Source organism: Formica exsecta, unplaced genomic scaffold (assembly GCF_003651465.1).
Source record: "Formica exsecta isolate Colony F162 unplaced genomic scaffold, ASM365146v1 scaffold475, whole genome shotgun sequence".
Taxonomy (NCBI): domain Eukaryota; kingdom Metazoa; phylum Arthropoda; class Insecta; order Hymenoptera; family Formicidae; genus Formica; species Formica exsecta.
Window position 1 is genome coordinate 228283 of NW_021851988.1, and position 16493 is coordinate 244775.

Below are 16493 nucleotides of genomic sequence, written 5' to 3' on the forward strand. Positions count from 1 at the left end.
ATTAATTTCACAATTCTCAGCGTCTCCATTATTGGATCTCACCTGTCATTCGATTCGGCTATTTTTTGCAGATTGTCACCGATTCGCGTGCAGCGATAGAAGTACGTACACTCGTGCATTCAGATATAACGTTATACATCGCTTCCCGTAGGGATTGCGCGGCTTGTCATTGACAGGCGGTGGCGGGTCGACATTGAACCCAGGGATCGAGTGACGATCGATATTAAACGTTATTTCGTAGGGAACGGCGATATTCTCTCTCTCTCCCTTTTTTTTCTCTCGCTCGCTCGTTCCCCTTACTGCTACTGCTGTTATCGCGGGGGAGGGGGAGGGAGGCGTTGAGAGAGAATACCCCCGGTACGGTACGACTCTTTTAGGGGCAAACCGCCCGTGAACGAGATAGCGCGCGTGCCGTAAGAATCGGCAGTATAAACGTCCGCGTTTACTGTTCCCTCCCTTTATTGCCTATGCCTTCGCATACGCATTTTACGCCGAAAATCATCGCCCGCGAGAGCTTTACGAGGCTCGCGAATTGCGGAAACGAAAAGCGAGAGCGCGCGGGAAGCTCGCATTCGTTTTATCGATGCTATTTTTTTAGAGTAGAATGGCGGCATCGATTCTAGAATAGTTTCGTTTCGCGAATCATGTGTATTGCAGCGATTACCATATTAATTTTTAACTTTGGTTAAAACCTAGGGAAATTACTTTGAAATTGATAAGGATATAAAGAAATATTAGAAAAAGAGATCAGAATGTTTTTTAGATATTATTTATCTGTGGAAGATGCACATTCTTTATAAAATTGTCATATTGATAATTATAATAATAAATTTGACAAGAGATATATATAATGTAAATGGAATTTGTACAAATTAGGAAAAATTATTTTAATTTTAAATATGGCAATTTATAAATTTAGATATTGAAGGTAAAGATGTACATTCATAAAATAATTTATTTTAGAATTATATTTTTCATTTCGTTTGAATTTTTCTTGAAAGTCGCATATTTATAGCTTATTATTCTTTCGGAAAAGAAAACAAAATGAAACAAACTTTTTTTCGACAAAAGGAAAAAGAATTATATAAATCTTTGACAAAAGCAGCTGAGATAGAGAAATTAGACCGCTCGACCCTTATAATACGAAGCGATGTGCGCGAAACGAGAACAAAAGCTGCCGCGACAGGGTATGCTACTTGACGTTTAATAATGAGAACCGAGCTAAATTCGCGTTTGTAACAATGCTCGGGACAATCCAGGCCGAGTGCTCATGCGGTGAAATACAATAAGGGCACGTTGCCGTGAAGGAGAGCAGTATTATTGGATAAGGGGAAACCTTTTACGGGACTGTCATCGCGCGCGACATACCCGGCTTCCACCGTGAACCGAATTCCCACGACGACATACGCGATGTTCCCTAAATACACGATTGTCGTCTGATCGAGTATCAACAGCGATTATCATACATCGTTTGTCTCGCGTGTAATGTCACGCTGTTTGATTGACAAAGAGATGATATCCCGGATATAAGTTCGTTGCAGCGTTGCAGCATTTCTCATCGCGTTTATAAAAAAGTCTAAATCATACGTTTCGTAAACTGCAATACATCCATTTAATCAATATTCATAAATTAAAAACTATACAATAAACTTTTGTATTTAATTTTTTTTTATGATGATATTGAAATATATGATAAAGATTACGAATAAAGAATAGTTACATAATCGAAGAAATAGTAAGCTATTTAACTTCCACACGAGAGAGGATTTTAGACGAGAGACAATTTTATTTACCTCGTAGGAAAGTGTGAGTGCCGTTTTCTCCTGCTTCAGCTGTTCGGCCCGGTGCTTTTGTTGCAGCAAGCTCCGCGACGACTCCTCCATCCTGCAACAACAAATCAGATGCGTCTACATGAGGAAGCTCCCGGGTTTTAATCCCTGTTGAAAAGATCCTAATTGAATGAGCCATTGAGACCATTCTGGTAGCCTCCTCGGTAGCTTTCTATTGTACTGCCGGGAAATTTATTTGCTCTCTCGTCGACCTCGCCTTGGTCTCGAAGAGCTTCACTTTCGACGAGAAGGATTTTCCTCTCGCGAGATAAACTCGGGCAAAAAAAAGTATCTTTCTTTTTCCTTTCGGACTTCATCTATTTTTATCTTGTTTTTACTACATAAAAATTAAATTATAATTATAAATGCCACTCTATATTCTCTATAAATCTACAATTTCTTTTCGAACAAATAAAATATTAAAAATTGTGGATTAGACATATTTCTTCTTTCTTTCTCTTTCAAAAGCTTAATTTCACAATTTAAAAAAATCTTTTTTTAAACAAAAATATTTGCAGATATTTTTGATGATTGTACGTGAAATTCAAAACTTAAACCTTGTTATTTTTTATTCCCAAATATATTTTGTATTTTTTATCCAATATTATAATTTCCTTAGTATCAAACCAGCTTCTTCTAGGGCATTCACAAAAAAGTAAATCGAAAGATCAAAATTTTTGTGTGGCAAACCTTCTCATGCGCGTACGCACCGCGAGGTTAATGATCTGATTAGAGATGCGAGGGCGCGGCTGAGATATGAAGCCGATTTAAGCTTTTCGAGGGAGACCGAGCGAGAGGTTGACGCAGCGCCTGGCAACACCCTCCATCTTCCCATCGGGGACCCCCACAGGACAGATATCCTTGCTTATGTCCTTGGCGAAGTAACTTTGGAGCCAGTTATGCGCGAGAGTTTCAATTCGATTGTACTCCGCGTTGACATTTAATAAGGATAAATTCACAACTCGCGTTGGGAAATTGTCTTTCGCTCACTAATTGGATAGCTAAATATAAAGAATTTATAAAGATTACTGTAATATATACTCACTTATTTAAATTCTTCAATATATATTCTAACGTGATTATTATTATCTTGAGTAGAACTCAGATATCTGTTCTATTAAATTAATAATAAACTTGATGTGATCACACCACACAAATATTTATGAAGCGAAATATATCGTCGTAGATTTCTATCATTGTCAAAATTTAAAAAATTATATTAAGAATATTTTATAATTACTATAAAATTATCGATTCTTAATACTTAAAAATTTTTTTCCAATTATCACAGTTATTTTAATCAGTTATATAATATTTCTAAAATACATCATGCTTAAAAAGTTTTACAAACACCACCGAATGTATTTCGCCATTTGTCGTTTTTACATTTTTAGTTAGGCGAAGTACGAGAGACCGTGCGAGAGAGCGCGATCGATCGTCGAAGTAGCGCTCGCAATTGCTGCACCCTTAAAGCAGAGGGTGTAGTTCCCCCAAGCAACGCTGCTCCCTCGATCTCCCTCTCTTGTCCGCTTTTCTACTTCTCTCTGTTTTCGCTTCGGAACACATGGCACGAGCAAGCCGGTCCTCATGATTTACAACTGTTGCTCGGCAAATTCGATTACGATGATTCCGAGGTACCGCGTAGCATCGAATTGCATACGAAAAGACGCTGGTTAATTTCGGATATAGCCATTCAAAAAGATCTAAGTAGATTGATTTGTTCTGAAGATTCTGCTACAATTTATTTGTTTAATTTTTTATTTTATATATTTATTTAATTATGTACGTGCTCGCTTATTTTATTGAAATTCACATTTGACGTCTTTCCACCTTCTTTATTTAATTTATTACGAATTTCTTTCTTTATTCTATTCTTAATTTATTATATATTTAGAAAATCTCCATTTAAAAGGGCCAAGATTTCACACATAAAATTTATGTTCTCCGTTTCCGAGAACGAATCTGTGACGTTAGGGTGACGTTAGGTTTTCGGTCGCGCTTATTGTAATTACTGTTTACACATGTCGATAGTCGCGTGAGTGATACTGACACGCACGTCTCGACGCACACGCACGTGTTAGTTTAGCAAACTCAGACTCGCCAGAATAAACAGATATTGGCGCAAACGCACCGTTGAGTCGCGCACGACGCGTTAACGCGATGCGTGGTCGTTTGTGCGTCGTCGGTGTCATTATCATATGGAAATTGTTACGCCCGCTGGCTTTATACGCGCGTCCTGCTGGGACACGATTCTGCGTCGACACGCGAGGGATCCGTCCGTCTGTTTAATACGTCGCCGTCACGACACGTCGAAACTTCATCGGTCGTGAATTAACGTTCGTTCCGCCACGTTCGGTGTATTCGTATACACAGGGTATGTGCCTCAAAATTACCCCGTAACGATCTCATCGACGCCGGTAGAATGGATTCTGCGACCCGATTGTGCGAGATTAATTTCCGGCGAAACGTTTCGAAAACGCTCGGTTTGCTTTCGCATTCGCGCGGAATAACTAACGCGCATCGCAAATACAATGGTTGTCATATAGTTGGACCTAGTTGGGCTTCGCATCCGCTTGCTTTGACTTTAACGAAAAACTGCGTTTAAATCGTTTAATGACTATACATGACTACATGATTGCAGTATCATTTTTTCCATTTTGCTATATTTTACTGTATATTCATTAGAAAGATTACATTCTAATAATAAATTTTTAATCGATATTCGATCATTATTACGAATTAAAGAATACAACATAAAATTTATTTCTAAATTTTTTTTACACAAATTTGTTTAATTAGTATTTTTAATAAATATCGCTATAGAATTTTTTTTTATATACATTCAATATAGATTTGATATTTAATTATTGCTGTGAATTTATCATTTACTCGCTATATAATTTGTTTCATTGAATACTTGAATTATTTATGCCGACCACAAATAAATGTATTTTCGAAATGTCTCTATGCGAGAGGAATTCCGAGAAGCGAAATCCTCTTACCTTCCACATTCTATTTCTCCACGGCCTGCTCGTACAGCTATTTAGGTTGCATTGTTTCTACATGTGGTTAATAGGACCCTCTACAGTGGCGCGCCGGCGAAAGGGCTTGGAAAATTCAATTTCGTGTCTGGCCGCGTAAAAATAATGCCGCGCGCTTTCTCTCTAACGCGGAGGCCCCGGCTCGTAAAAAGCCGCCTCCAGTACGAGGGCCGCATTTTTAATTCGCCTCGCGATCGCGCGACTAGATTCCACCGTGTGAACGCCGTGGGAACAAAAGATCACGTTTAATCGAGCGGACGGTGCACGCACAGTCCGAGACTCCGAAACTTGGAATTTTAAGTATCGTCCAAGGCCCAGTCGGCCCTTTGTAAAACCGTGCTGTTATCATAAAATACTTTCGACGAACTACTTTAGAGCGAACACTTGAGTCCTGATTTATATCGACGATGGGAAAAAAACGGTAAAAGTATGTATACAGAAGATTTGCTGTTCCACGAGAACGTATCGCGTTTTTATTCGTGACTATCGATAATTTTTAATAAAAGCTCTTGTTAACGCGTTATAAGGCAATAAATTTCGAATGATTTTAACAGATATATTTGTTTAAAAAAGAAATAGCTTAAACTTTTAATTTAAAGGGAATCGCATGATATATGTTCAGAGTTTATATAAAATTATATTAGACTTAACGTATATTAATTAACATATGTTAATACTCTCTTATTCACTTTATACTCTAATATTTTATCATTTTATACATTTTTAACACATACAGCAAGAATCACATTAGTATCGCGATTTTAAATGCGAGACATGTTCGGCGCCTCCGAAAGATTGAAATTCGATAGCGTCGCAACTTTTAATTTGTCGTCGGAATTAAAAATCGCGAACGAGCATAAGAGGGCGTGAGGAATGATGTAAAGGACACGGACAGGGATAAGGGCGAGATGAGTACACACGTCATTATTCATTCACGGCAGCGGAAAGAACCGTCACGCCGACGTATCCGGCTGGTTGTAATGCATCATGTCACGTTGCACGCTGTAAAACAGAGATATCAATTTGCTGTACACGCATCGCTCATGCGTGTTACGTGGTGCATGACGGTTGGACGGGCCATTCTTTCCGGGAACCGCGTGTACAAAACGAATAAGAATTCGTATAGATCACGCGAAGACCTCTGAAAATTTCGTGTGTCACGATAATTTTACATTTACTCCACTCATTAATCCTACATTTAATCCTGTAGTTTTTTTTCTGGTATTTTGCGGAAAAAATCCTAAAATTCTGAGAAAAAAGGCACGGGCAAGTAATAGAGTCTCGAAAACTATTTCATATAAAGAAAAGTATTTCTATCAAAATTGAAGCGAACTATTAATCGTTCAATGACAATATCGTTTTGAACAAAAGCACTATCGATATTTTGGCTCAATCGTTCGTATGCGACTCCGAACCACCGCGTATGTTATTTTGCCATATCCTACATTGGAATGGTCTGCGATCTCTATTGCCAGTCGAGAGCGATAAGTCCGGTCGTCGGGTCGCCAGTTTAATTTCTACGGCATGTTATTGATCCCTGGGAAAAAATGTCAGAAGATTTTTCTTTTTTTCTGTCTACTCGATGGTTCCGAATCAAAGGACCGCGTTTGAAAAGCTCTCCGAGCGTGGACTTGGCGAGACGTATCGTTGGTTTTGACAGAAATAATATATACGAGGGGTCTCCTTCGGGATCAACTGCGCTAATCTATCGAATAATTTGCCGAACAATCCGTGTATACAGCCTTGATAAAGAAATCCATTTAAGTTCGCTAATAACATTTCTCCAGAAGGATAAAATTGATTCGAATATCCTATAGGGATTAATAAAAGTATATTTGGAAAAATATTGAACACACACACAAAACGATTAAACGAAACGATGCTAGAGATATTTTAATATAAATTACATTTATATTATAAATATTAATAAAATATATTATATATTATATTATATATATAAATTTAAAATAATTTCTAAAAATATCTGTAATGTTTTATTTGATATCTTAACTTATCTCTCTCAAATTGTATTAGCATATACGCATTTATTAAATATCTAACAAAACAAAGCTGATAAACAGAGAGAGAGAGAGAGAGAGTTTCTCTCTCTCTGAAAATCTGAATTTATATCTAAAAGGCACGGGCAAGTAATAGAGTCTCGAAAACTATTTCATATAAAGAAAAGTATTTCTATCAAAATTGAAGCGAACTATTAATCGTTCAATGACAATATCGTTTTGAACAAAAGCACTATCGATATTTTGGCTCAATCGTTCGTATGCGACTCCGAACCACCGCGTATGTTATTTTGCCATATCCTACATTGGAATGGTCTGCGATCTCTATTGCCAGTCGAGAGCGATAAGTCCGGTCGTCGGGTCGCCAGTTTAATTTCTACGGCATGTTATTGATCCCTGGGAAAAAATGTCAGAAGATTTTTCTTTTTTTCTGTCTACTCGATGGTTCCGAATCAAAGGACCGCGTTTGAAAAGCTCTCCGAGCGTGGACTTGGCGAGACGTATCGTTGGTTTTGACAGAAATAATATATACGAGGGGTCTCCTTCGGGATCAACTGCGCTAATCTATCGAATAATTTGCCGAACAATCCGTGTATACAGCCTTGATAAAGAAATCCATTTAAGTTCGCTAATAACATTTCTCCAGAAGGATAAAATTGATTCGAATATCCTATAGGGATTAATAAAAGTATATTTGGAAAAATATTGAACACACACACAAAACGATTAAACGAAACGATGCTAGAGATATTTTAATATAAATTACATTTATATTATAAATATTAATAAAATATATTATATATTATATTATATATATAAATTTAAAATAATTTCTAAAAATATCTGTAATGTTTTATTTGATATCTTAACTTATCTCTCTCAAATTGTATTAGCATATACGCATTTATTAAATATCTAACAAAACAAAGCTGATAAACAGAGAGAGAGAGAGAGAGAGTTTCTCTCTCTCTGAAAATCTGAATTTATATCTTTAAAATACTAGAAAATACAAGACAGGGGAAATAATATATTTTCATATCGTTAATATAACTTTCAGTATCAAAAATTATTTTTTCTTCTTTTTCTCTAACACGAAAACGATTTAATTAACCAATATTATCGAATTTTTCATCGCGAACGCGCGGTATCTCGCGACAGTGTTTCGATATTCATAATAATAAATCGGAGCGGGGGAAGAGGGGAACAAAGAGGAGAAGCAAAGGGAGGTTTTATCATTTAGGGTGGGTTGCAGTATGTTGTTGGACGAGAGCCAATATCGAAGATTTACCATAGGATCCGCTGGTTATTGCGTGGGAAACGCGCGCGGTCTCATTATTTATACGTTACACTGGTACTTTTATATTTATGTATCGCGCGCGCGGTCTGCACGCTGGAAATAAAGTGCCGTCTCTGCGCGGTCCGATGAAATAAGTGATTTTCGCGATACTACGATTATTGAGAGGACGCGAAAGAATGGGAAGAAATCGATTTCACGTTGTGCTACACGTTATTGGTCGAGGCTTCATAATCACTGTCAATTTTTAATTCAGTTCCTTTTCGCTTCTTGCTTGCGTTAATCGGATAAAAATCGGGAATGTCCAAATAAAACTTTTATTCACATCCAGAAAAGATTCAGGTATCTTTAAAAAAAAAATTTCCGTCAAAACTGCCGCTTTAAGAAAGATTATTATTATGCATTTGAGAAATTAACAAATTATATTTTAAATTATTTATGTAATTTTATTTATTGCATTATTTTATTTATTATATTATACATATCTTTTAATTTATATTATATCATTCTTGCTGAAGAAAGAGAGTTATATATCTATTTTACAAAACAAATACTTGTTCGAAAATCTAGCCACCAGAATATGGTCCAAAAAATGCACAAAGATTATTAAACTAGATTAAATAATCAATTTTTTTAGATAAAGAAAAAATAATTTTCTAAAATTGCATTCAAAGAAGAAGTAAAATATATCGAACAAAGAACTTGGAAGGCTAAAGATCTTACGAACGAGATGAAAATCAAAGAAAGCGAAATTATTCAGCAAGATTTTTGCTTTAATAATGTTCGCATTTCTCTGTCGTACTCTTTATTGGAAAGCGCTAAACTTTGAAATTTCTCACCTGGCCAGCTCTCTCTGAAGATGATGAACTCTCGAGCGTGTTCTTTCAGCTTCAGCCGTAGCTTCGCGTACCCGAGCTTCGGCCTCCATTCGTTGCCGGCGTTCTCGTTCCACATCTCGTTGCGTGGCCTCCCTCTGCGACAATCCAAACGTTGACATTTATTAATGGCAGCCAGGTAGACGAAAAAAAAAATAAATAAAAGGGAGAGGGATGGAAAGGGGGAGAGGAATTGGTAATTAACGCGACGATGGAACGACGGCGATGCAAAATTCAGCAACGTGCGTCGGGCACGAAAAAAAAAAAACGGCGTCGTTGCGACAGTCGTGAATAATGAATCGGCAATAATGACGTCGATACGAGCAATCGCGCGTCGCGAAAAGGTATCGTCGGTATGAGTGTGATTAATTAATGGCGGATTTAATAAAGTGTTCGTAGTGTCGCACGATGGACACGCCAGTGCGTTGTCGTGTTATTCGTTTCGCCGATGCGGGGGCAGGATGGACGTTAATTGACTTGTAATTAATCAGCGCGCACTCGTCATAATTTATTCGTGGTAACGTGCGACGAGCGGCGAGATTAATAAATCACTGTTGGATCGTTGGTTCGCTTTTCATTTTCCCCCGATCGCGAGGGAAAGCGATCGAAATTGTTGGCGGGCAATCAGCGGAATTTTTCGCAGCAGATTGAAACCGATGTAATTTCAACCAGTTAAATTTTCCGTGATATAGAAAAAATATAAATATATTCCACAAATATAAAAAAAAATATTTTTTTCTACATATAACAAAGTTATAGATACAATTTCATATATAGATGACAAGTGTATAATTATTTTATTCGAAAATACTGAAAAATAAATTATTTGGACAGCGACTGTTCATTATACATAATAAATTAGAAAGTTATCAATTGTGTATAATTCTATTATTATCAATTTATAAATTACTAATATCATTATTAATTTATAAATAACTAATATCATTATCAATTAAAATAAATAACTAATATCATTATCAATTTATAAATAACTAATTGAATAGATTAATGATGTAAATAACGAGTAATCGTCGTCTGCGAATAAATTATTCAAATGGGAACAGTGAGTTCACGTAATTCTTGCTAGAATCACGCCCAAATCTAGTTCGTAATCTAAACTCGGCGAAATTTACCGACGACCCGATCCTCGCGAAATCCGATGGATCGATGGCCGCGAGTGGACCGAGAGAAAACGCGCGAGACGACGTCGGCCGAAAAACTCGTCGATCTTCGGATCGCCGCGTCGCAACGGCAGGCAGACAGTGTGCGGGAGGGAATTATTCATGAATTTAAATCGAAGCACCGCACGCTACATTGATTGCGCCCTTCCGGATCGCGTGGCGAGTCTGTGGGGTCCGCCCGGACTCCTCTATCCGCGCGCGCTCTCTCACCAAGTGCCATCAATAATTGTGCCGGACCAATGTGCCGAAAGCAGTATTTCACGCGATTTAACCCGCCGGTAACCGCGGCTATCTCGGGTCCGGCCGTAAATTGTCGTTTGTCCCTGGCTGGAGGAAGCTGGGAAGGACGAAGTTTCGGATGCGGCGCGAGATAATAATGCTCTCAGATTTGCAATAGCAGCGAACGGCTTTGGGAGAAAGACGAATGGTCAGATTTATGTGGATTCTGGGACACGAGTCTCCTAAGACTTATTAGAGGATAAGCGGATAAACGTATGGACGAGTTGGGAATAACTGCGGAAATTAAAAGAGGGCCAAGTAATAATATTAACAGTAATAATTTTTGTAATTTAAGCAATAATTTTAAAAAAGATAATAATTTTGACAAAAAAATAATGATAGAATGATAGAAGAAATGAAATGAAATGATAGAAGAATAACAATCTTATAATAATTTCTCATAGTAATCTCTCTCTCATATATATGTATATAGTTTCTTTAAATTATGCTCTTCGACAAAATAAATTATTATTTTTCTGAAAATCAATTATCAACATGATTGTCATTAACATGAAAATAAAAATGCCAAGATGCCGTTTTCTTATACTCTATCTAAAATATAGCGTTTATATTGATAACGTTTTAATTTTAATTAAATTTTCTTTACGAAAGAAATTCTTGTGAAAGAATAGAAAATCAATAGATTATCACACATTAGATAACGCGTATTAAAAAATCGTAAAGCACAATACAATGCCTCTTTAATTTTGTACAATATCTTTGTAATTATACGACGTTCACCCATCTCGCTCTTTGTATTTGCACACATGATGTTCCGAAAAAGAATAGAAAATCAATAGATTATCATACATTAGATAACGCGTATTAAAAAATCGTAAAGCACAATACAATGCCTCTTTAATTTTGTACAATATCTTTGTAATTATACGACGTTCACCCATCTCGCTCTTTGTATTTGCACACATGATGTTCCGAAAGTCGATTTTTCGCGGTTCGTCGCGTTTACAATCGAGTTCGTAAAAATTTTGCCGACGTTGGCGGATATCGTTGCGATCAGGGAAAAGTCCGCCGAAGAAAGGACGCGGGTGAATTCGAGGATGTGGGGTACAAAGGGAAGATATCGAGGAATACAATCTGGTAAAAGCCAGGCTGGCCGCCACTCGCGCGCCGAAGGGTTTAAGAAATGGCCAAAGCGGATTTATGGCAACCTTAAATCCTAACGAACGCTCTTTCCTCCCTCTCTCTGTCGGGGTTTTCCCCGACGAATTTCTCTCTCCCTCCTCAAGACTGTCTTCTATCGAGAATGTCGTATTTGTGAGGTTACTCCCGCTTGGAGTGTGATTTCGGTCGTCTCGGAAAAATCGCGAAGATTTTACGGCACGAATCGCGAATACTAGCGACTTTTTTATCGAATTCTACGAGAAAAGAACGCCGTGATTTTATGACAAATGCTCCTTCCGTTACCCGAAATCATGAAATCGGAAAGAGAAAAACCTGTATTTGTATGTGAAATGTTGGAAAGAATTGAAATGAATTTGTCTAATACATATAATAGTGATCGTAAAAATAAGAATTGAAAGAAAATATTATTTTTTTATAAAGATACATAAATATATTATTTATCTATTATGATTATTATTCAGTTAATATAAATTATAAGGCTATTTATTGAAGGCGTTATGATTTGATTCTATTATAATAGCAAGTCAACGCAATTTACTAAAATTTAAATCAAATTAAAAAACAAATTTATAACATGACTTTATTGTACTCCACGTGATAACAAGATCTCGGTTTCATCGGATATACCGAATCGAGTTTCGTGCGAGAAAACTGATCTAATCCTCAAAGACACCCCACGGAGAAGTCTACACGCGTTCGAATAATCCCCCTCCCCCTCTCTTCCTTCCCTTCCATCACGAACGATGCGCACGTGTGCCCGCAATTTCATTCGGGGCACGTGCGGAAGGTTGCAGAAAGATGCGCGAGGAAGTCGCCTAATCAACGCGTCGAAGGGAGACTGCATCATCGGAGACCGGCAAATTATTAATGAGCGGCAAAATCCTCCATGGCAGACCGTCCGATCGCGGAAAGCGCTCGTTAATAATTCATCGCGAGCGAAATAATTCTCCCAACTTGTGTGATTCCGTCGATCCATCGCTTTTCGACGAGCACGTGGTGAGCGAAGTGTCGAGAGAGAAAGAGAGACAGAGACGTAGAATGAAGACGGAAGGATGAAGGGACGAGCTACTGCCAGAGGAGAGTACCATCTTTCGCTTCTCCGCCGGATTGATAGCTAGGTCACGTGTCTGCGATCCTCGATGCTCTCCGCGAGTACGGCGATAAATCTTTCAGGCCACCTCGCTTTCGCACCTCCGAGCTTCGCCTAGAATCGCACGGCTCTTCTTCGCCCGCGAGAAGTTACGAGGGAATAACACAGAAGGATTGTGAGAAAGGGGGTGCGAGGGGGGAAGAAAAGCATAGTATACAATAAGACATCCCTCGCGTTCTCGTTCGCGCAAGACCAGTAGTTGTAGCAGTCGTTATTCACCCGCAATGGTTTTACCGCAGAGTCTATTTACGCGAGTGTTAGAAATTTCCTTCCAATAAAATTCTGTGCATTTTACTATTGATTTTCCTGTCGCTTCGAAGGTAACAATATAAGATTGTAAACTATAAAATAATTTCTTTCTAGACCAAAATACGAAGTATCTCGCGTGCGCGTTATTAAAATTTCGCTTTAGAAGATTGCGGTTTATACGATAACGGACGGAATTTATCGCGGGAAAAATAAAAATAAAATGATAAAAATAACAGTCATTCGTGATACAATTCTTTTTTCACTTCCAGCACGATATATAATTTGCATCATACGAAATAAAAAAATCTCGCGTTTCAGCATCAAATCGAGCTTTTGATGTATAATAAAAAATTGATTTAACGTGATTTTTAGTGCTGCTATCGTTGTGATTTAATGCTAACAGTTTCGTTGATAACGAGCACGTTTCGGGAGCAACGACACCGGCTTTCACATAGAACTGCCCGTTATCAATGCTCGTTAGTTGATGTATTATATCGCACAATAATAATGCGCTACGCATTCGTTACATATCAATAAAGCGCTCGAATAAAAGTCTCACGTTCGCTAGATATATTGGGCGGCACGAATATACGGATATACGGATATTTGTTGTCCGATACTGGGAAATTTTGACAGTTATCTAATATACTAAACGCACGTGTACATCATACAGAGATTACACAGCTAAGTACATATACATATTGTGGGATGTTCGTGCAGATAATTGTGGCTCTATCCTTTATTCTTGCATTTAACCAAAATCATTTTATTTCAAAACGAAACATTCGTGTAGTGCATTTGCAATTATTGTTGAAATTAATTTGCTTTGCATATTTATTTTATCTCATAGCGAAATATTATTAAAGCCAGTTTAAAGAATAGTAAAGTAATAGATTCTTGTAATAATTATATAGTTATATATTTAAATTATATATCGAGTTCTATCTTGTTATAAAGCTCTTAAATTCTTAAATTTTTTTTCTAGAAAAATTTTGTATCTGTTTGGTATGTTAATTAAGAAGAAACGCGCACAAATGTTTTTATTTTGTATCAATAATTGTGAGTATTCGCGAATTTGACCAAGACTTCGTGAGGATTTGTGCCTACCAATCGACGAAATTGCAAAGGTCACGAACGCGGATGAAAGTGCGCTTCCAGTGCGGGTACGAATGCGTGAATGCTTCATTCATCGGCGCCGAAAGATTCCTGTGAATGGCTGTCTCTCACGAGCGCAGATATCTACGGGTAGATACCTGCGAGCGTTTTAATGGCCCGAGAATATTCTCGTTTACTTTTTTTCACAACCACGTGTTTATTACAGTACCATTCATTCAGCATAAATCGTTTTTACTCAGATCGCAATTTTTAAATGTTTCTGTATAAATACTTTTCTTTAGTTATCTTATTATCGATAGAAATGTATTATGTTCGTATTAGATATCGAAAATTAAACATTATACATTTGTTTTCTTTTAATAATTATATTAAGATTTAATATAAAATATTCGTGGACGAAAAGACTCATTTCAAAAGCCGTTCGCCCGTGTTGACCCCCGAGGAGAAAAACTCACCCTGCTCTGCTTAGTGAGATTGGCGCCCATCGGCAAACGATTCCGCGTCGTGGCGCCGACGGCGACGTTGCGACCGGGCACGTCGTCGACCGCGGGACATCCCCCCTGTCTTGAGGCTGCAGAGGGGCCCACCCCTCTCGCGCCCGTTCCCCAACTCGGGTGCACTCGCGCGGCCACCCTGCTGTCACTGCTACTCACCGGGCCCTCCACCGGTCCCTTTATTGCGAGTCGCAACGAGCCACCCCTGCACGACAGTCCTCCACCGGCAACACCACTACCACCACCACCACCAGCACCTATGTCGATGACACTACCACTAATGCCAACACCACTGTCGCTGCTTGTACTACCACTACTGTAGTTGCCGTTAGTGTTACGACTATTGCCGCCGCAGCTGCTCTCTCGACCGGCACGACTACCATCGACTACGACAACCGTACCACCACCTTCCCTCGCCTCCGCCACCCCCGCGTCTTCCTTCGTCGACTCCGACACGTCGGACGACAATGCGAACCGTTCAACAATCTATCCGAGCTACCCCTTAAAGCTATATTGTCGCAGCTGTTTAGTAAATCGTCGCAGCTGTGTTCTAATAGTATCTCGAAATCGTGGGAAGATTGAAAAGCTTCCCAGGAAAATGAAACCTTCTGCGATTAAAAATATTCTCGAGTGAGTTTTCCTACGCTTGCTTAAGCTTGCCTGTTTCGTTGCATCAAGTTGACTTGCCTTGTTACTAAGCTTGCTCAATCACTCAAGCCGATTCCCTCAAGTTAGCGAAAGCTAGTTCAATAGATCGCGTTTACATCTAGGTCTCGTGAGAGAAGCAACCCTTAGAAGATACGTACAAAAGATATATCACGAATTTTCGAGGTAGAGGATTTCGTGGCCCGCGTCCCCGCAGGACTAAGGCAACGCTTCCCGTCGATCAAAATTCTCCGCTCAAGGGAGAGACGTTTTAAACTACACCGTCACGCACCCTCTTCAGCGTCGACGTCGAGCCAAGCGATCGGTCATCTCCGCGAGCCAAGGTACATTCTCAATCGTTCTCAAAAGTGCCTGTCACTTTCTCTCGTCCTTCTCATCTCCGTCAACTGCCGCTCCGCACTTCGCCGTCGGACATGTTCCTTCCGTCTCCTCCGCCTTCGTCATCCGAAACGCGCGGCGCCTACTTGCATCCTCGTGTTCGTCGTCGAGTAACACCGGGCAACAGCGAGCTATCCACGTCGTTATCGTCGTCGTTGTCGTCGTCGTCGTCGAGAGAAGCCACGAAGAGCCACGTCGCGCCGCGACGCTTTCCGACCGACTGACGAACCCCTCGCCGTTGTCGATTAACCGACCGGTGTGGCGGGGGTGGCGGCGGCGCGATCTTCCTCCCTTTCTCCTCGATCCCTTCGTCGACTCTGACATACTATTTGCAACCCTCGTGAGTACGATTTTGCGCATGCCCACAACCCGTGTACCCGCTTTACAACCTTTGTACACGCGCGCGTACGTGTGGCCGCGTGCAGCCGACGAGGACTTCCGGTTGCACGTTTGCACGCTGAGTCGCATCGTCGTCATGCCGAGTCGGACGTGTTCGGTTTGCAAAATTCTCGCGCTGAGAGCGAGGCCGATTGACGAAGACGTAGAACGTGGACGAAGTAGTCAGGAAGCGAGATTTTTAAAGAATCGCGAAAACCGTGAAAATCTTAGAAAATAATGCAAAAATTAGTGGCTATAGAGATATGCGCGTGTGTATCTCATATTCATTTCCTTTTAAGAGAAAAGGACATACTATAAAAATAGTATATATATGCAGCGAAAAATATAGAATGATATTGAAATATTATAAATAATAAAAATATATAAAAATATAAAAATATA

General features: G+C 39.0%; 1 protein-coding gene across 4 annotated transcripts in view; it reads right to left on the bottom strand.

Moving 5' to 3' along the window:
* Positions 1-16493, bottom strand: part of LOC115241277 — a 264967-nt gene that overhangs the window by 13544 nt on the left and 234930 nt on the right. For all 4 annotated transcript variants that reach the window (XM_029816948.1, XM_029816947.1, XM_029816950.1 and 1 more), the window contains exons 6-7: positions 9022-9155; positions 1794-1884 (exon numbers count right to left, since the gene is read on the bottom strand). In XM_029816948.1, coding sequence (XP_029672808.1) covers positions 1794-1884; positions 9022-9155 — 225 coding nt within the window. The remainder of the gene's footprint in view (positions 1-1793; positions 1885-9021; positions 9156-16493) is intronic.